Genomic DNA, 22,192 nt, shown 5'->3' with positions numbered 1-22,192 from the left:
TGGAAAGATGGCTGCACGAGCAACCAAAGAAACCCACAAATGTGAGTATTTTCTTAATTAAAAAAATATGATAACCATCGTATTATCTTAGTTTAATGTTGTTTCAATGTATTATGGTCGTTTTCTTCATAACAAGCGTAAAAAATCGCTAATAGCATGCTAATGTTTCGGTAGCTAGCTAGCTAACTTCCCCGTTCCACCTTAAATAGTCCATTAGTGTTGGTGCCTGAAGCGCCAGAATGTAACTGCTGCACCATGTAAGGTGGAATGGGAAAATTCGAACAAGAAGCTGGTGAATAGCTGACTTGAGCTTCGTATCACCAAAGAATTAGCGGTGGGCGATAATAAATAATTGTCTTATCCCCTCTCTTTGAAGGCATATACTGCCCTAAATGTAACTAAAGCCCAGCAGCGAGGCCGCTGAACTTTTCCCTTCTCGCCTGTCACTGAAGTTGGGCTGGGTCGCCTGCAGAGCACCGCTAGTAGCCTGTTAATGAAGCAATGTAATTTGAGGGTTGTCCCATTTTGTAGGGCAAGATTTCAACAACTACCCCTTGTAACTTTTTGCTTGGTTAGGGTAACACTCGAAAACAAGGGGTAGGGGTAAAAAGAAGAAATGGGATTGGGCCTAAGAGTGCATTGAGAAATCTTACATGGCACACTTTATATAGATGATTAGCTGTGATTACAAGAATTTTATACTTGCATATTATGAAACCAACTGTACTGACAGGGATATTTAAGGTCATTGTTATGGCTCTGTTGTTATTTCCCCAAAAGTTGTTTAAGACATTTGTATACAAAAGCTAAGGCACTCTGAGACAAATTGCACATTTGGATAATATCTGAAGTGAAAAGAAGTAAACACAAAATGTGCAGCACAGTAATTGAATGTTCCAGAAAAAAAAAAAAACATTTCTGGACTCATTTTGTTTTCTGTAACTTATATCCTGATTTGAATATGCTGTAAAATCAATGTGTTTATTTTTATTTGCAGACTAGCTTTGTGTAATCTTGAAGGAAAAAGGTGTGACAATATTGGATCACTTTTAAAACTTGAAAACTCCTCCTTGAAAGAGCTGAATCTCAGCAACAATGACTTGCAGGATTTAGGAGTGGACCTGCTCTCTGTTGGACTGAAGAGTTTGTACTGTAAACTGGAAATACTCAGGTCAGTGTTTCTTTCAGTATCAGTGATGGATCTAGAAAGTTTTACTAGGGGTGGCATTAACATGATACCCTGACAAAACACCCTGCCACCCCTGAGGGTAAAAAACATACAGATATTGCAAGCATAAATATAATATACATGCATACAGAGTGTGTGGAGAGAATGCAAATGTAGGTAGTATGTACTGTGATAAGAGCATATGTAAAATGATAAGTACACAGATTAAAAACATGTACAGTAACAGTCTGTGCAAATGTGAATAGTGCAGTAATAGACTGTACAATTATGAATAGTGCAATAATACTAGGACATGAAGTACATAACAGTGCAGTGAGTACAAAGATGTGGTTAAAGTGGCGGTGTGGCGTTCAGCAGGGTCACAGCCTCAGAGAAGAAGCTCTTCCTGAGTCTGCTGGTGCAGGAGCGGAGGCTTCTCTAACGCTTGCCAGAAGGGAGGAGGGTAAAAAGTCCATGGTTAGGATGAGAAACGCCCTTAAAGATGTTCCTTGCCCTGCCCAGGCACGCTTGTGGTAAATGTACTCAGTGGTGGGTAAATGGGTGACTGTGATGCGCTGGGCAGTGTTCACCACCAGTTAAGTTAGAAGAGTTTGTCTAACTTAACAGACTGAGGTCTATCAGTCAGGAAGTCCAGAATCCAGTTCCAGAGAGATGTGCTGATAGCAAGCTGGCTAAGCTTTAAGATCAGCTTGGAGGGGATCACCATGTCAAATGCTGAACTGATGTCAATGAACAGCATTCTGACATAAGAGTTTTGACAGTCCAGGTGGGTCAGCACAGTGTGGAGCGCAGTAGAAATGGCGTCCTCCTTTGAACTGTTGTGGCAGCAGGCAAATTGGTGTGGGTCCAGGGTAGCAGGCAGAAATGATTTCACATGAGAAAGAACTAGTCTTTCAAAGCACTTTGAGATGATGGAAGTGAGTGTGACAAGGTAGAAGTTATTCAGGGCTAAAGCGAATGCTTTGCCACTGGCACAATGGTGGCAGTTTTGAAGCTAGTTGGGACAACTGCCTGGGCCAGCGACAGATTGAAAATGTCTGTGAAGACCCCAGCCAGCTGCTAAGCACAGGCACTAAGCTCCATCAGGGCCAGCTGCCTTTCGTGCGTCCACCTCACAGAGCGTGAAAGACATCCACGGTGGAGAGTGTAAGTGGCTGCTCATCAGGTGGTAAATCTGTTTTGAAGAAGTCTACCTTATTTCTCCTGTCAAAGCAAGTATAGAAGTGGTTGAGCTCAACAGGGAGTGAGGCACAGTTGGTAGGGGGCACAGTGCTGGGTGGTTTGTAGTCAGTAATTTATTGTATGTCTTACCACATATACTGGGAGTCAGAAGAGTTGAATTGCTCTTCAATCCACTGTTTGTAACAGTGTTTATCCTTTGAGATGCCTCTTCTGAGGTTGGCTCCGGCTGAGCTGTAAGCCTCCTAGTCTCCAAACCTGAAGGCAGCATCTCTTGCTTTGAGCAGGAGGCAAACCTCTCTGTTCATCCAGGGCTTGTGATTAGGGAAGGTTTTTATTATTTTTTGAGTTGTCACTTTGTCCACATAGCTGTTGATATGTTCCAGGACAGAGTTGGTGTAAATGTCAATGTTGATATGAAAGTCTGCGGTGGCCTGGGCTGCAAACACACTCCAGTCTGTGTGCTGGTGTCAAGCATCCCTCTGACTATGAGATGCTTACAGACTCCACCCCCAGAACCCTCTGATACTAATCTTGTGCACCTGTTCTTTCCAGTCATGTGTCTAGTTACATGTATTATAAAGTCCAGGCTTTTAGACAAGTTAAGTTGCGAGGTATTGCTTCTTTGAGTGAGAACTAATGAGCATTTTCTGGTTGCCTTTTTGTTACTGTTTTGTCTGCCTGGAATTTTTCAACTTTGTCTGCTTGTCTCTGCCTCTTTGCATTTGGTTGCCTGGTTGTTATGTTTTTTTCTTTTCTGTCTTTGGATTTATTTGACCTCTGCCTGTTTCACAACCACGAGTTTCGACCAAGCCCTTGACACTAAAGCGTCTCTTTTTGATATTTACCACAAGCATCTGATTCGTCTGCTGGAGCTGGTGTTGAAGAGATGAGTCAGCCCCTTCTATCCAGATCTTGACAGATCTTGTTGTGAGTTTCACACGTTTGATGACTGGGATGTATTTGGGGAGCAGGAACAAAGACAAGTGTTCGGACTGTCCCAGGTGGGGGAGAGATATGGCTTTGTAGGTGTTGGCCACACTGGTGTAAATGTGATTGTTTTTTGTCCGCTTATGGTGCAGGAGACATTCTGGTGAATGTCCAGATTTCAAATTGCAGTGATTAAAGTCCCCAACAACAATAAAGGCTCTGTGCGGGTGCACAGTTTGCAGTTTGCTAATAGCAGCACAAAGATCTTTCATAGCCACATTAGTGTTAGCGTCTGGGGGACATAAACTGCAGCAGCAACAATGCAGGTAAACTCTTGTGGAAGATAGAAGGGTCTGCAATTAATAAACAGGAACTCTAGATCAGCAGAGCAGCGAGCATTAACAACGACAGAGTTTGTGCACCTTGCTTTGTTTACATAAATACAAACACCACCACCGTGGCTGTTATCCGAAGCTGTAGCTGACCTATCAGCTCTGAAGAGAGTGCACCCCTCCAGTTCCACCATGCTGTTGGAAACATTGCTGCTTAGCCTTGTTTCTGAAAAACACACTGCAGTCCATAGGCCTATTCTGCATGAAGGTCCAGATCTTCAATTCATCCAGCTTGTTCACCAGAGACCGCACTGACAAGAGAAGGATGGTAGGTAGCACTGGCTGGTATGAATTAAGCCTTAGCTTGGCACTTAGATCTCCACACTTACCCTGTCTTTGTTCACAGTCTTGATGCTGGCGCCGGGCTCTTCCAGAATGAATGATCTTGGTCTCGACACCCAAAGTATTCCAAAGTATGTCTACTATAATGAGACAGAAGTTGGTTGCATTACATATTTAACAAAAACAATGTTATAGACTGGCCAAAAGCTGAAGAGGTTGCAATTTGCAACTGAAATTGAGATGTATTAAACTGCACATACTTTTTCTAATCATGCCTTGAGATGAATTCAACTGTAGTGAAACTATGAATGCTAACTTAAATGCAGTTCTAATGTAGTTCTTAGTCTGTAAACAGAACTATTTAGGTTTTCCAAAGATAACAGATGACTTGTTAGACCTGTTAGAGGCCTATCCGAGTAACAATGAGAAATTGATTAGTCACTGTTACCAGTGAAAACCAGTGATTACTGTTAAGGAGTGAAAAACCATGAATATCAATGACTACTGTTAGAAGCCTACAGTGAAGATCTGTTAGTATGAATATGAGAAGAGCTCAGAGTATTGTGAGGCAGGGGAAGCCATGTCTATGATTAAATAGTTTGATTTGGTGCAGGCAGCAGTATCATCAGGGGGTTGAGTGGCATGCAGGTGAGGCTGTCTGCACCGCAGATGAAGCAACAGCACCACACTGATCAGGATGGGCAGTTGTTCATCTCGGCAAAGAAACATACAGACAGTTAGTTCTGTTAGGAGTGACTGAGAATAAACAAATATAGAAATAAGAAATACAGTGTTAACAGAATGCAAGCAATGATTCTGGTTTAGCCATTACAGCCTGACTAAAAGGGAGAGCCAGAAGGTAACAAAGACATGAGATGTCTTTCCTCTTGACTGTCAACAAACTTGAGAAAATGTATGAGAGCATTGGGACGACAGCCCCAACATTCTCAGTTTGCCATAATACTGTATGTCAGTGACCCCCTGGATCTGCACCTATTGTCCATAGGGAAAAGCTAATTACCAAAGCCTTGACTAAACAGGTAGGTGTTTAGCTTAGACTTAAAAACTGAGGCTGTCCTGAACACTAACTGGAAGATTATCCCAAAGCTGGGGGGTTTGTATGAAAAGGCTGTACCCCCTGATGTAACTTTATTAATTCCAGGTACTATTAGTAAGTCAGCAGCTTGTGATCGAAATAAGTATCATGGTTCATAATAAGAGATAAATTCATTCAGCTATTGAGTGGCGAGAACGTTTACAGCTTTATTTTTCAGTAGCAGCATGTTGTACTCAATGCAGAATTTAACTGAGAAGCAATGTAGGGTTGATGCAATTGGGCTGGTATGGTCAAACTCTAGTTCTTGTAAGAACTCTGGCTGCAGACCAACTGAAGCTTGTTAAGGCTTTTGCTGGAACATCCAGACAGCAGGGCATTACTGTAATCCAACCTTGAGATAAAAAGGTACAAACTAGCTTTTCTGCATCCTGTAGGGACAATGCATTTCTTAATTTGACAACATTGATGAAGAAAGGTTATTCTGGTAATACTGGTTATATGTTCATCAATATCTCGTGATTTCTTGTGCCTAAAGGGCTCTGTATGTGTGGTATTTTATTTATTATTATGATTATGATTATTATTATTATTATTATTATTATTATTATTATTATTATTATTATATTTTTGGGGGTATAGACACATTGCACTTAACACAATTTTGCTTCATTTTTAAAAGCTGCAGAATCACAGAGGGGGTGGCGGTATTTGTAGGGCAGGTAATCAGTGAAAAGGGAAATAGGTGTGAGGAATGATTGACAGCCTCAGAATTTGGGGGATGATAACCTCTGGTGTCCAAAGTTGGTAGTACTACTGCCAACTACAAAACATTTCATATTCACAATCATTCAGCATCATACACATACTGTTACATTCAATCTGTTCACAACAGACTGAGGAGAGTGCTTAACTGAAAAAAAAAGTATGATGTGTGTGGGGTATGGGCAGATATTTCATTTTACTGTTTGGGGGGACAATAAACAGAAAAAAATATCAAGAGCAATTCCTGAAGGGGACACCAAAGGTGCCACCAGAAGTAATATTGTATTAAATGTATATAGAGAAAACTTACTAATATACATGCTGAATACTTGATAGACAATTGAATTGTACCTGCATGTTCAAAATTATATTAAAAGTACTAGTAGTAATAGTTGTAGCAGTGTTTTTTATCACTCCAGTAGCCTATATCTGTAGGTTTTTGTATGTTCAACCAGTTCAACCAAGAATGACTATAGGTTACAATGGTACACCATATATGGGTGTAGTTTTCCTAATTACAAAGAGTATGGTGTGACCTCATTGTAATACTTTATACATGTAAATGATTAATTCTAACTGTATAACTAAAATAAATAAAAAAAATAAAATAATAAATAAAAAATTAACTGATCTTTTTTTTTTGCTGTCAAAGCGTAAAAGAATTACATCTGCATTAATTTCCAAAAATTATATAGAAACTTCCATCATAGCTGCAATTTTACATGCAACAAGAAAACAAAGAATATAATATAGAACCTAATTATGCAGGCTAATAATATTAGTTGATATTAAATATTATATTATAGAAGTATTACTGTTACTATCTACAAAAAACAATTATTAGTATTTTGGTATGAGAACCAAGTATCATAAATACATGTCTGGCACTTGTAAAAACCAAACTGATTGAAAATTAGTGGAAGATTCAGAGAGTTATGATGATTTCAATTGTGGATCTCTTGCCTCCACAGATGCTCATACCAAGGGCTAATGTGTGTGGTGGTTTGGGGATGGTAGGCAGTGCACCAAACCACTGAGGCATATGAAGGTGGTGATGCCATCTTTCAGAACTTGAAAAGCAATTTTTTTGTGTTTATAATTAGTTCTTTCAATGCATATTATTATATTATTTATGTAGTTACGTGTACAATTAAATATTGAGGCAGGAAACGTTTTCCCAGGAAGGGGGTGTCAGAACAACCCTATATCCTCAGTAATTTCCACCTATGGTGGGGGGTGGTATAAGTTCATGCAATGCTAGAGAGCCAAAGTATGTATTTAAGGGTTAATTTTAGCTACACACTACATTTTCTGTTTCATCTCCATTTCTCTTTTTCCTATATCCATGCATCTATAACTGCTTTATCTGGTGTCTTCCCAGATGAGAATAGGTTCCCACTTTAGAATGCTGGTCCCTCTCAGTGGTTCTTCCTCATGATCCACGTGATTTTTTTTTCCTTTAAATGTTGGTTCCTTCGGTAATTCTTCCTTACACTTCTATGGAGACTTTCTTGACACTCTCCCTTGGTGCTGCTCATTAGAAGGCCATACGTTTCAAATCACATATCTTGGATTACGTTACAGATCACCTCTCAAATAATGAAAACTGAAAATAACAAAAGCAATCATATATTCTGTATGTAAGTTTGCTCTCAGAATTTAGATATGTTTAATTTGATCTTTCTATTAACAGACATTTATAATTTTTCCTGAACAACTTGATGACACTGATAGCTGATAATTGATGATCTACATTCATGCAAACAAAAATTCCAGGCCGAAGCAAATACAATATTTTATTTGTGTTTAGAGTAATACAATATCAAGATAAGCAGTGAGGTTCTGCCAAGGAGATTATGTTGACATATATGCTTGTGTTAAATTGTGTGTTTTAGTATGTTTCTGTTTATTTATGTTAATAATCTCTCTCACTCTATCATCTTTCTTCTTCTTTTTTCTCTCTGCGCAGATTATCTGGTTGTATGATCACAGAAGAAGGCTGCTCTTCTCTGGCTTCAGCTCTGAGTTCAAACCCCTCACACCTGAAAGAAATAGATCTGACCTTCAATCACCCAGGAGAGTCAGGAGTGAAGCTGCTGTCTGCTAGACTGGAGGATCCACACTGTTCACTCAACACTCTCAGGTATGAACAAGTGTGTTCAGAGGTGTGTGTGTTTGTGTGTGGAATAAGAATGTTTGAACTACTGAAGGCAGTAACTATCTGCTTGTTCTATACTGCTGACAGCTGTTCAGCATAATGACGCCAGTTCATGTAGGCTGTAATGTCAATGACTGCTCACACACTCCTAAACTGTTCTTACTCACTTAGAATGCAGCTAACTCTGCTAAACTGCTCTGACTATATTCACCTAGAACATAGAGCAGCTTTTCTTTCTTCTTGTTGGGAAGATTATTAACTAAAGGAAATGTTTAATAATTTTTTGTAAAGAATTCTATTTGAAGCTGAAATTTGTGCATTCTGTTACAAAGTGCAACTCTGACTTATTAGTTGGCTGTGTTGACCCAGTCTTTGCTCTTGAGGCAGAAAAGACTTTTTGTGTCTGCCGCTCTCTATGCCTCTCTACACTTCATCAGAGTGGATTTCAATTGTAGATCAGAAGGTGATTTTTAGTTTGATTTAGTTTGATTTATTCTAATCAGGATTGCTGGTGTGTTCTGGTCCTGAATTTGTGTTTGTGTTAATGAACATTGGTGTAGTACTGTGCTTTTGCTTTAGGCAAAAGAGGGGACTGTTTTCTTTGCTCAACTCTTGGTGTTGCAGAGCTTTATAATTATATATGGGGTTTGCTGCTGTGTAAATGCATCAATCTAATAATGCTCTCTTTGTAATGAAACATACATTTTTTTTTTTTTTTAAGTACTGACAATGTCCACTATATGCTCAGAAAAAAACATATTGTGACGTAATGTGACATAATTTACCATAGTAAAGATAAATATTGTCTCACTCCTGGAAAAATGCAAAAAAATAAATACATAGATAGAAACCTAGCTATTCACACCTTCTTTACTTTGAACATGAGATATTCATGAAGACATACTTGTGTCTTCTCCAGGAAAATTCAAAGAAGAAGCTGGCAAATAATAAGCTGACTTCAGGCTCGTAAAACAGTCAAACGCTGAGAGACATTCACAAGAAACTGTTCTACTTTTGAAGAAAAGTGTCCTGGTGGAGATGGGAGGAAAGCACCTATAGCTAAAGCTTAAAGCAGAGCAAAATAAATCTTCATTTCTGTTTATATTTTTAGCCTATACTAGGACATCAGCACATACTGAAACATACTGGACATAAAATGGTGTGGCTCCCAATGTGGTTTGATTTTTGTTGAAAGGACAATATGGATCTTCTTAACATTTGGGTTGTGACTCCTGACCTTACCTGGCTTTTAATGCAGAGGGTGCCGGTCGGATTTCTCACTCATCCAGTTGTGTTTTTATTATGTGCTGCCACAGAGTGTCCAGGAGCTGCACTTCCATGTTCCGCCCTTTGCGTTCCATCAACATTACATTATAAATTAAAACTTAAAAAATCGTTTTTTGACATTTGTGAATCGATTCAGAATCTTCCACATCAGCATCGTAATGCATCTAATTGACTCCCCCCCACGTCTAGCTTAGACTCTGTTAGTCACAAGGCTGTCTTGTGGAAACTAGTGCTTAATTGTAGTCCAGGGCCTTCTGGGCCATTAGAGAAAGCCTAATCATTTCTAGGAACAAAAAGTCTGTTCAAGAGTCATGCTTGTCTTCCAGGAATTGTTTTTCACTGTGTTACCTAGGTAGATAGACCTAAGCAAGCTCTCCCACTGGCTAGGACATTACAGCTGAAGTGAAGGCCTACGTGTTTGAAAAAACTATCATAATAATGAAGTGACAGAGGAATCAACCAATTAATGTTTAATTTCCAATAGACACGACTGATTTCTTAGAAGTTAAGAAAAAGTCATTCTAGGTCACAGGTTCCTGCTACAGGTTTCCCTCCCTGGTCCTGAAGTACCCTGAGACCTGCGCATTTTAGTGTTTTCCCTGCTCACAATGCACCCACTTGTAGTAATGAAGGGCTTGTTAATAAGCTGATCAGTTGGATCAGGTGTGTTGGGAGTAGAGGAAACACTTAAAACCTCAGGACAGGGGGTAATCCAGGATCAGTCAAGTGAAACTTTATTTATGTAGCACTTTTTACAAAAGGCTTGTCACAAAGCAGCTTTACAGGAAAATCTGGATCCAAGCCCCCATGAGCAAGCCAGTGGCAAGGAACAACTCCCTAACAGCAAGAGGAAAAAACCTTGAGAGGAACCAAGACTCAAAAAAGCATAAGCAAAAAAGTAATACAATAGTTGTATAAGCAGGGAATAAGGTTTCATCAATATAAGATATGGAAAAGAGGAAAAGCAAGAGAAGCAATGGCTATGATTATCATCAGTATCATCAGGACATTGAGGTTCGCACAGCGTTGTACAGCAGGAAGCAACATGGTGGTCAGACTAGTCTAGAAAGCTGGTGAGCAGTGGGCACCCGAGCACGGCAGATGAAGCACAGGATGGGCTGTTGTTCAGCTCTGCAAAGAAACACACAGGCAGTTAGTTCTGTTAAGAGAGACTGATTACAGTATTCAGTGTTAACAGAGTGCAGCAGAGACTCCACCAAGCTATTACAGCCTAACTAAAAGGGAGAGCCAGAAGGTAACAGAGACATGAGGCTCCCTGAGATGTCAGCACCCCTACGCTCCACCATTAACACATTTGAGTGAAAGTGTGAGAGCAGCAGGATGACAGCACCAACAATCCCAGTTTACCATAATACTCTATGTCCATGAACCTCCATATCTGCACCCTTTATCGAACAGGAAAAACTAATTACCAAAGGCTTAGTTAAACAAGTGGGCTTTTAGCCTAGACTTAAAGACTGAGGCTGTGAGTCCTGAACACTAACTGGAAGATTATTCCAAAGGTGGGGGGCTTTGTATGAGAAGGCTGTACCTCCTGATGTAACTTTATTATTTCTAGGTGCTAATAGTAAGCCCGCACCTTGTGATCTAAGTTCACTCAGGTACTGAGGATTGAGGCCGTTTAGAGCTTTATATGTCAGTAAAAGAATTTTTACTCAAGGGCAGGGAACCACTGCTTTAAGTCTTCTGGAAGTATTAGATACATCACTGACAGTGGGTTATTAGAAATGAAACAGTGGTGGCAGCTATACACCAGGGCCTGTATTCAGAAAGCAGATCAGGAGTGCTGATCTAGAATCTGTCAGTGTGATCATTGTAAATAAGACTTGAATCTAATAATAAATTAGCACTTCTGCTTTAAGAAGCTTTGTTAATATGAGCCCTGGGCTCTCTACCGAAAAAGTGACTGTGAAACTACAAATGTTAGCCTAATAAAATATGCTAATATGTGTGTCACAAGTGTCAAGTAAAACAGGGATTGTCTTTTAGAAAGTCTGTGTTGCATCTAGAATGCCCTAAAATGTTAATGCAAGTACTAGAATCCCATAAGTACACTAGTGTAGCCGTTGTGTGTGCATGTGTGTGTGCTGGCTCAAGTGCATCATCTGCACTCCAATAACTACTGTGTTGTGCTACCAGTGAAGAAGAGGATGACGATACGCTCAGCCATATGACTGGGAATTTATTTTCTCTCTGTGTGTGTGTGTGTGTGTGTGTGTGCAAAATGAATTCTTGGTCTCTCTTGAAATCAGAGCTTTCACCATCAGCAAAGTATTACATTATAAAACGTAAAATAATAAAATCCATATAAATACTATATTTCACAAAACAAAGAGTATAACTATACTGTAAATCACAAGTTTAGATTTATAAAATAAAATCTTATTCAAAATAAACATCATTCAATGACAGTAAACCACCAATTAATGTGCTGCACAGTCCTTATTGTAAATTAAAAACAACAGTTCCTGAATAATACTTAACAAATAAATAAGACTGCTTAATAGATGTTACTTAAAGTTAATTAGCATTGCTTAATTCTCAAGGTGTCCCTTTTCAGAACGCTTAAAACATATATAATAAGCATTATTTAAATGTATGTCCCCTTAATTAATTAATGAAGTGATCATCTTTTTGACCCCTAAAGTTGAAATCATGTCTACCATTAACAATACTTAATAAATGCATAGGAGCATCATAAGCATTATTTAATCACAAAGAGCCATTAATTTATGCAGTATGTAATCATGCATTTAAGCACAGTACTATTTAAGCTGTTTATTTTAGTTGTTAATTAATATTTAAACCATTATTACATGTGAGACTGTAGTTAATGGTGACTTAATGATGTAATTCATTAAGTTTTTATTCTAATGTTGTGATAATGTTTATTTTGTTTATTTCGGTTTGTTTCTTGGTGAAGTATCATTAATTAAAATGTTGTAAGTATTAATTAAGACTTTATTTGAATATGATTTGTATGATTAATTACTGATTACTTCTTTCTGTCTCAAGAATGTCTAAAATAATATTCTAATTATCTTAACTATTATTAGCTAATGATTACCTGAAACATTACGTAAGCATTCAGAAATGATTATAATTTACTTAAAAAAAAATACATTTAAAATAATGTTTGTTCACATGACAAATTACTGGTGTTTGTGGTCATGATATAAGGGCAGTCTCCAAAAACATTTAACTACAGTGTTTACTGACTGTGGTGTGTGGTCATGATATAAGAGCACTGTCCAAAACCTTTGGCCAAAGAGTATTTACTGACTGATGTGTGGTGTATGATCATGATAAGAGTAGTGTCCAAAAACCTGATGTGTGGTGTATGGTCATAAGAGGAGTGTCCAAAAACTTTTGTATATACAGTGTTTACTGACTATGGTGTGTGGTGTATGATCATGATGTAAGAGCAGTGTCCAAAACCTTTTGACACCAGAGAGTTTACTGACTGTGGTGTGTGGTTATGATATAAGAGCAGTGTCGAAAACCTATTGGCTACTAGATCAATTAAATGCCATCAGTTAATACATCAGAATGTTACAGATTACTGAACAGAGAAAACACACTAGCAGTTTATTTGATTAAAATAAAAAAAATCCCAATGAAAGAAACTCCTTGACAGTGTACAGACTCAGTGATCATAATTCAGACACAGAAAAAGGTTCCATAAGAAACACTGGAGGCCCAGAGAAGAACAACTCTGTAATCAGTGCAGCTCAGAACAGAAACAGACACCATCTTTTTCTCCTCATGCAGCAAATATAAAGATCTCAGAGAAGATTATTACAGTTCAGTTAAACTGATATCCATCATTTAAAGAGAAAATGATTAAAACTAAAGATATATATGCATGTGTTTAGGAGAGACACCAGAATGTGTTAAACTATCAGATAAATATGTTTACAGCTGTTACACACACAGAATGAAACACATTAACCTAATCACACATACATGTATTATTTATAATTGTGTGTGTGTGTGTGTGTGAGTGAGGGAGAGAGAGAGAGAGAGAGTACATATATATTGTTGATGTTTATATACAAGGATGTATGATTTTACATTGTACATACACATACATATCATATTGTATGATTTTACATTTTACCTTGTATGTATATATTAATATTTATATGAAAATGAATTATATGAATATTTTATTATTATTCTTTCTTTCACACATTCTTTTTTTCCTTAACATCTCCACATTAAATTTTTGTTTATCAGTTTTGGAACAGTTATAAGCTATTACAGCTATTAGAATTAGAATTTGAGATACCAGAGAGACAAAGAGAGAGAGAGAGAGAGAGAAACAGATAGAGCGAGAGGGAGAGAAACAGAGACAGATAGAGAGAAACAAACAGAGAGAGAGACAGAGAGAGAGAGAAACAGACAGAAAGAGAGAGAGACAGAGAAAAACAGAGAAAGACAGACAGAGAGGGAAACAGACAGAGAGAAACAGAGAAAGAGTTTTCACTGTAAACAATTCAAACAGAAAATGGAAATGTATTAAAATTTTGAAAAATGTACACACATTGAAAAATTACAAATAATCCTTGGGAGAGCCTGAGAGACAGTGGGTAAGACCCCCCATAACCCCACCCTATAATTGTAATGTTTACAATTATATATATATATATGTATATGTGGACAAAAGTATTGGGACACCTACACATTACACCCACAGGAGCTTTTATGACATCCTATTCTAAATAATAAAATAACTTGCTAATATGGAGTTGGTCCCCCATTTGCAGTTATAACAACTTTGTCTCTTCTGGGAAGTTTTCTGCAAAATTTTGGAGTGTGTCTCTGGAAATTTGTGCCCATTCATCCAGAAGAGAATTTGTGAGGTCAGACACTAATATTGGACTAGAGGGCCTGGCTCCCAATCTCCATTCTTCATTCTAGTTCATCCCAAAGGAGTTTGATGGGGTTGAGGTTAGGGCTCTCTGTGGGTCAGTCAAGTTCTTACACACAAACTCACCCAGCCAGGCATTCCCCAAGCTGTTTCCACAAAGTTGGAAGCATAGAATTGTCCAAAATGTCTTGGTATGCTGAAACATTAAGATTTCCCTTCTCGAAGGGTTCTAGGCCAATCCCTGAAAAACCCCATAGCATTATCCCTCCTCCACCAAACTTTACACTTGCCACAATGCAGTCAGGCAGGTAACGTTCTCCAGGCATTCGCCAAACCCAGACTCATCCATCAGACTGACAAATAGAGAAGCATGATTCATCACTCCACAGAATGTGTTTCCACTGCTCCAGAATCCTGTGCATTTTGATCTTATGCTGTAGTATGGCTGCTCGGCCATGGAAACCAATTTGTGAAGTTCCTAACACACAGTTATTTTGCTGATGTTGCTTCCAGAGGTGATTTGGAACTCTTTAGTGAGTGACTCAAATGAGGACGGGCACTGTGCGCTTCAGCACTCACTGGCCCCACTCTGTGAGTTTCTGTGGTCTATTGCTTTGTGGCTAAGCTGTTGTTGCTCCTAGGTGCTTCCATTTCACAATAATAGCACTTACAGTTGACACAGGCAGATCTAGCGGGACAGAAATTTCACAAACTGACTTGTGGCAGAGGTGGCATCCTATGTCAGTGTCATGTTAATGTCACTGAGCTGATTAGTATGCCCCATTTTACTGCCAATGTTTGTCTATCAAGACCGCAAGGCTATGTGCTTGATTTTATCCACCTGTTAGCAATGGATGTGGCTGAAACACCTGAACTCAATAATTAGGAGGCATGTCCCAATATTTTTGCATATATATATATATATATATATATATATATATATATATATATATATATATATATATATTACATACACACGTCAACAATATTGTTATTGTAGTTATTTGATATGATTATTATAAGTTCATGTTTTATTGCCATGCTTTAGCCAAAACTGGACCTTACAGTCATGACAATAAAGTTACATTGAACTTGAACTTGAGAGAAAGAGAAATGGAGAGAGAGATGCACAAAAACAGAGAGAGAAGAAAGTGAGAACATTTGAATGAATATATTAACATGTATGTGTGTGTCTCTCTGTGTGTGTGTGTGTGTGTGTGTTTAGGGTGGAACATGGAGGTGACATCAGAATCAAACCAGGACTGAAGAAATGTAAGTAAAGACGCTCACACACACATTAACACAAACACCCAAACATACACAAACATTTAAACATAATCACACACACACACACACACACACACACACACACACACACTAATCTCTCTTCTTGTGTGCAGATTCCTGTGAGTTCACTCTGGATCCAAACACAGCAAACAAAGAACTCTTTCTGTCTGACGGGAACAGAAAGGTGGAGCGTGTGGATGATTCACAGTCGTATCCTGATCATCCAGAGAGATTCAATGTCTATCAGCAGGTTCTGTGTGTAGAGAGTGTGACTGGACGCTGTTACTGGGAGGCTGAGTGTAGTGGTTTGGTTTATATAGCAGTAACATATAAATCAATCAGCAGGAAAGGAGGCAGTGCTGACTGTAAGTTTGGACGGAATGAAAAGTCCTGGAGACTGGAGTGCTCTAATAACAGATACTCTGTCTGTCACAATAATAACATCACTGCTCTCTCTGCTCCTCCCTCCAGCTCTGAGAGAGTAGGAGTGTATGTAGACTATCCAGCTGGCACTCTGTCCTTCTACAGTGTGTCCTCTGATACACACACACTGACACACCTACACACATTCTACACCACATTCACTGAACCGCTCTGCGCTGGGTTTGCAGTCGGTTCTGAGTCCTCAGTGTGTTTGAGATAGAATAACCGTCTGTGTGTGTGTGTGAATGAGTGTCCGTGTGTATGTATGTGATTGTGTCTGTGCGTCTCCTCTCTATCTCTCTGTCTTTCATTCTCTGTCTCTCTCTCTATCCTTTTCTCACTCTCTTTCTCTGTGTATCTCTCTGTCTCTCTCTGTATATCACTCTCGCTGTTCCTCTCTCTGTATATCTCTGTCCCTCTCTCTCTTTGTCTCTCTCTCTCTGTCTATCTGTCTCTCTCTTCTCTCTGTCTCCATAATACACTTTGAAGGTCTGTATTCAACATTTTCTTGTACTTTTTCATTTTGCTGTGCTGTATTTTGCCTCATTTAAAAAGCAGTTCAGTCTGTATTTCTCTGTTTTGTAGATGATTATGAGGATACAGATGATGTACAGAATCAGTGAAAAATCTACAATAAAGAACTGATGAAACTCACAATTATGTAAATTTCATAAAGTGTTGATAAAACTCACATCTGATTTACTGACACCTGTATAGATTATGTAATCTGAGTTTAAAGTTTTCAGGTTAGTTTGTGGCTAGTGAATTCGGTCATGGCTAGCATGTTATTTTGCAGTGGGTTAGGGCATGACTAGAAAGTTATGTTATGGTTAGCATGTTGGCTAGCGGGTTACCTCATGGCTAGCAAGTTAAGTCACAGCTAGCAGTTTAGGTTGAGGCTATCGAGTTAAATAATGGCTTTCTGGTTATTTCACTGCTAGCGGGTAAGGCCATGGCTAGCAGATTAGGTCATGACAAACATGCCAGGTAATGGTTAACAGGTTACGCTGCTACTAGCAAAGTAGCTTCCAGCTAGTGGGTTAGGTTCTAGTTAGTGGATTATTTCATGGCTAGCAGGTTAGGTCATGGCTTTGAAGTTAGGTCATGGCTAGCAAGTTAGATCATGGCTAGCAGGTCATCTCACATCCAGCACATTAGATTGTGGCTAGTGGGTTAGAGTAGCACGTTAGGTAATAACTAGCGAGTTATCTCGCAGCTAGCAGGTTAGGTTGCGGCTAACGGGTTAGGTCATGGCTAGCAAGTTAGGTCAGATTGGCTGGTTAGGTCATGGTTAGTGGCTTAGGTCATGACTAGCAGGTTAGGTCATTGCTAGCGGGTTAGGTCATGGCTAGCATGTTAGGACATGCCTGGCGGGATAGGTCATGGCTAAAGGTTTAGGACATGACTAGCAGTTAGGTCATGGCAAGCGGGTTAGGTCATGGCTAGTAGGTTAGGTCATTGCCAGTGAGTTAGGACATGGCTAGCAGGTAAATACGTGGCTAGTGAGTTGGGTCATGGCTAGCATGTTATTTCGCAGCTAGCAGGTTAGGGCATGACTAGCAAGTTCTTCACTGTTCTTCAGTAAAGGCAGTGGATCTATGTAGAACCATGAACACTTAAAGAACAGATCTGTGAGAATCAGTCTCTGTTACCAGGGAAAACCAGTTACTGCTGTTAGGAGTGAATTACAGTGAAAAACCATGAACATCATTGATCTTCTAATAGAAGCCTGTAATGATGATCTGTATGAATATGAGAAGAGCTTAGAGTATTGTGAGGCAGGTGAAGCAATGTCTATGTTTACATAGTTTGTGAGGCATGTGACACAATGTCTATGACTGAATAGTTTGTGAGGTAGGTGACACAATGTCTATGATTAAATAATTTAATCTGTGCAGGTGCCAGTATCATCAGGAGAGTCAGTGGCACTATGTTATGTAAATGTATCTTTTCAAAGGAGTTTTTATTACTTTTATTCCTATTACTGCACAAAATAAATTAGTCTGAGATAATCTCACTGGGCCAATTTCACATTTACATGTGTAATTAAGAATATGGGAAGAATTTTAGTCAACAGAGTAATCTCCTATCAGCTAATTCACACAGGAGAAAATCTGTACAACTGCTCCGAGTGTGGGAGGAGTTTCAATCATCGGATGAGTTTCAAAGCACACCAGCTGATTCACACAGGAGAGAAGTCTTATTCCACGCTCAGAAGAGGGATACAGATTTTCTCTTGGGTGAATGAGCTGGAGGTGTTGGAGATTAATCTGTTTATTAAAACTATTAAAGCAGGAATAAGGCTTCTCTACTGTGTGAATGTGTATAAGTATTGGGAGGAGTTTTACTTTTCCCCTTTACAGTAGATGTAGTCAGGGTAACGTGCAAACGGCTGACCTAAAGTGTGGACACCTCCAAAGATGTTGTCAAATAAAACACCAGCATTTGTATACTAGAAGGGGAATGTTTGTGAATGACCTTTACGTTGGCTTAACAATGCCATGTAAGGTTAAAAATGTGTGTTTAGAGTTTGGAAGAGTGTGTGTGTCACTTCCAGTGTGAATATGATGTGGTTTTAATCACTGTAAAAAATTTGCAGCTTTTAAACTTAAAGCAACCAAGTTAACTTGAACTGTTGAGTTCACAGAACTCAACTTTAAATAATAATATAACACAAATTATTCATTGTTAACTTAATATTACAAGAATTCAATTTCAGGTTAACTTGATTACTTTTTAAAGTTTAAAATCTGCAATGTTTTTACAGTGTGAGTTCAATCTGTCATGATTTAAAAAAATCTTACAAGAAACTATGGGCCTCACTCACCAACAAGAAATTTATGCAGTTTTCATGAAGATTCTGACATTCACCAAAGTTTTCTTTGGGATTTGTTCTTAGGTAAGAACAGAATCTACACACACTCAAGAGCACAAAGGTGTGAACAGCTCTGTGGTTTAAGAACACATGAGTCTGACGTAGACTTTTTCTTAGGACCTTTCTCAAGAACACATATAAGAACAAACTTAGAAAGATATTGGAGAATGAGGCCAAGTGTGTTCATTATTTTTAGTCATTTTTTTATTTGGTTAATTTTCCTTTTCTTCCAAGGTTTCTTTTCTTAGTGTTGACTGAGTGCTGTAGCTTTAGGGGTGGACAATATGACAATATTTATCATTTTGATAAATTACATCACAAAATGTCACAATTATATTTCGGAGCATATCGTGAATTTCATCAGTATTTAAAAACACATTGCATGTAAGAGAGCATCATTAATCCAGTTTAACTGGATTTAGTGTAGCTCAGTCTGTGTGAAAGGTTGAATATAAATCATAGTTTCTGATAGCATTTTAAAATGTGGCAATACTTAATCTTTTCCAACTTATCAGATGTCAAAGAATATATATATATATATATATATATATATATATATATATATATATATATATATATATATATATATATATATTTATATATATCATGAGATTGTGTTCTGTGTAAACTTCTGAAAGTATCATGATTTTACATTTTTGCCATATTGCCCACCTCTTTTGTAGGTATGTATTTTTGTTGGAATGGAGTAAATTACATTAAAAATTGGGTTGAGATGAAAAGCTTCCCAGTAAATTAACCTAACCAGAGAATGTGTGGTGAGTAGAACTGCTGCTTGATAATGACTTCTGGGTTTATTGAATGAGTTAAAAATAAATGAACAGAGAAAAGCATAAACACAGAAAAAACATGAAATATTTCAACATTGCTGTTATTTATTTATTTATTTTTTTGTGCTTTTGAGTTATAAAGTTATAAGACTTTCTAACAGTACCTCATGTACATTTATGACACCATTGAGCCCGAACCGCTTTAAATCAGCCATTCACCCCAAAACATTAAGAACTCATTCACAGGTGGCCTCGAGCGTTTTGCAGTTATTTTCTGATGTAATGGTATTGGCCAGGCTCAGTAAACTAGCTCTTATCTAACCACCTTTAGAACCTCCTCAAGGATTAATAACCTCCATAAAGTGATTCCTGTCACGGCTTAGGAGACTTGCTCAATGATGAGAATGAATTTTGGACCATTCCTCCTTGCAAAACTGTTTCAGCTCATCAGTATTTCTGGGATGTCATGCTTGAACAACTCTCTTCAGGTCATGCCACAGGATCTCAATTGGGTTAAAGTTGGGACTCTAAAACTATCAATTTCTAACAACAATCGAAAAAGAAAAATTACAATGCAATGCGTGCATAAACACATTTACCCTCACATGTACAAGCATAACATGATAAAAATGGTAAAAAGATAATAAAAGACCTAAAAGTAGTCATCAGGCTAAAACCAACATAGAACTATAAAAATGGATATCTGGTTTGGTTACTCTGGTTAAGTTAGCAAAGATGCTCATATGGGTCCTTCATGCATATTGTAAAGATGTCTGTTTTGGTCACTCTCAGTCAGGACCAAAGCCTGGAAGTACTCTAAATGATCTTACATGAAGATCCACAGTGATTCCACTACCTGAGACTGCCTTCTCGTCTGATAGGATAGTTTGGTGTAAGCAAGTCCTTGTCTTATGTTATAGCAACCATATCAAGGAATAAATAACACTGAAGGCACTATGCCCCTGTGAAAAGAACACAAAACCACCCAAGATTATCTTTTCCTTTCGATCTTGTTCTTTTCTGTTTTCTTTTCTGTTCTTTTTTGTTGCCTGCTTCGGTGGTCTTTCTTTTACTTTTTTATTACTTTTTATTACTTTCTTTCTTTCTTTCTTTCTTTCTTTCTTTTTTTCTTTCTTTCTTTCTTTCTTTCTTTCTACCCACCTGGGCCGAGGTACCGTACTGGTTACCCCTCTAGAAAGGTGTAACGCTGAGCTGCCGTTTTTTGTGAGCTTTTATGCAGCATTCCCCAGGTGCAACCTGTCAGCCCTGATTATTGCTAGGGCTTCTGGGAGTTGGAATAATAATAATAATAATAATAATAATAATAACAACAATAATAATAATGGCAAATGTAGCAACAATAGTACTAGTAATAATAAGAATAACTATTTTTGCAGTGTTTTGTTACTGTCATTATTACTGTTACTATTATAATTTTTTAACTTTTTTGATATCATGATATCATATCGGTGTTGTCTGAATAGTAGAACATTTCATAGCGTACGTTTGAGCCCACCCCTACCATGAAAAAGATACAGGTGTGATTGTGACTGGGCCAATCCCAGCTGGGAGGGTCCATATGTTTTCTCACCAGATGGGAGACCTCATGAAACAAATGTGCTCCTTCATTATTTAATTTTTTTACGTAAAGTTTTTTAACCATAGATAAAATATAAACAAACAGTAAAACAGCAAAAAAGAAAAACACCACATTTACAAATTAACCCTTTTTGAGGGATTATATGTTCTCTTTCTTATTATTGGGAGATCTATTATATTCAGAATTTGTGGCATCACAAATCAGAAAGATAATTTTTTTTTGTATGATATTTAACTTATTTTAGATTATACTGATTTATTATTGTTATTTTTTTTGCTTAAAACCTTATTGCAATTTTAATTCCATGACATTCTTGTTTCAGCTATTAAGAAAAGCCAAATATGTAAATATCAAAATGTGCAAGCAATAGATTTTCATAGATGTATGTGTCTTATACATGCTTAAATGAATTTCACCTCAAATAATTTCAATAAATACAATATAATAATATTACATATATTGTGCAATATCTGTCCTGGGTGTCTGATCATCCTTATATATTTTAAAATACATGATGTTTTGTAAAAGGTATTTAAGAATAAAAAAAAATCATAGGCCATTGTAGAATGTTTATTTAAATGTTGATTGTCACTTTTTTAATATTTAATCTTATTTGGCTATCTTTTGCTTTTAGGCTACATTGTCGCTTGTCATTGTCTATCACTTGATTTCATTCGATTTAAAGGCAAGTGTGTGTTTTAAATTGAGGTGATAATATGCAGATAAAATGTGCATACCTGTAAAGTTCTACACAAGAAAAACCTGGCAGTCTTAGAGGCAGAAACTGTACATGGGTAATTTCAATAATATGAATGTGCCACCCAGAAAATTAAGTTAAGGACTCACATTGTGTGAATTAAGTCTGAATATAGTGAATACAGATAACTTATCCTGCGTACTTGTTGACCTAAATTTTAAATTGAAGTGGCTGATTTATCCCACACAAATCAGTCATAAACATTACAAACATCCTGTAGTAACATTTATTTACAGAAATAGCACTGTATATCTGGGCAGGTTATCACAGAGAAGGTACTTTAGATTTATTCTAAGTAAGATACTTTATTTTATTTGACTTGTCGTTATATT

At 37.7% G+C, this 22,192-nt stretch overlaps 1 protein-coding gene across 1 annotated transcript in view; it reads left to right on the top strand.

Moving 5' to 3' along the window:
- Nucleotides 1–16,135, top strand: part of LOC118803519 — a 43,730-nt gene extending 27,595 nt beyond the window's left edge. The window contains exons 12-15 of the mRNA XM_036564010.1: nucleotides 998–1,171; nucleotides 7,761–7,934; nucleotides 15,356–15,402; nucleotides 15,531–16,135. Of these exons, the coding sequence (XP_036419903.1) occupies nucleotides 998–1,171; nucleotides 7,761–7,934; nucleotides 15,356–15,402; nucleotides 15,531–16,060 (925 nt within the window). The 3' untranslated portion in view covers nucleotides 16,061–16,135. The remainder of the gene's footprint in view (nucleotides 1–997; nucleotides 1,172–7,760; nucleotides 7,935–15,355; nucleotides 15,403–15,530) is intronic.
- Nucleotides 16,136–22,192: the final 6,057 nt, after the last annotated feature.

This window comes from Colossoma macropomum, unplaced genomic scaffold, assembly GCF_904425465.1.
Source record: "Colossoma macropomum unplaced genomic scaffold, Colossoma_macropomum, whole genome shotgun sequence".
Classification (NCBI taxonomy): Eukaryota; Metazoa; Chordata; class Actinopteri; order Characiformes; family Serrasalmidae; genus Colossoma; species Colossoma macropomum.
The sequence above is the reverse complement of the archived record's forward strand: the minus strand, read 5'-3'. Positions and strand labels throughout refer to the sequence as shown.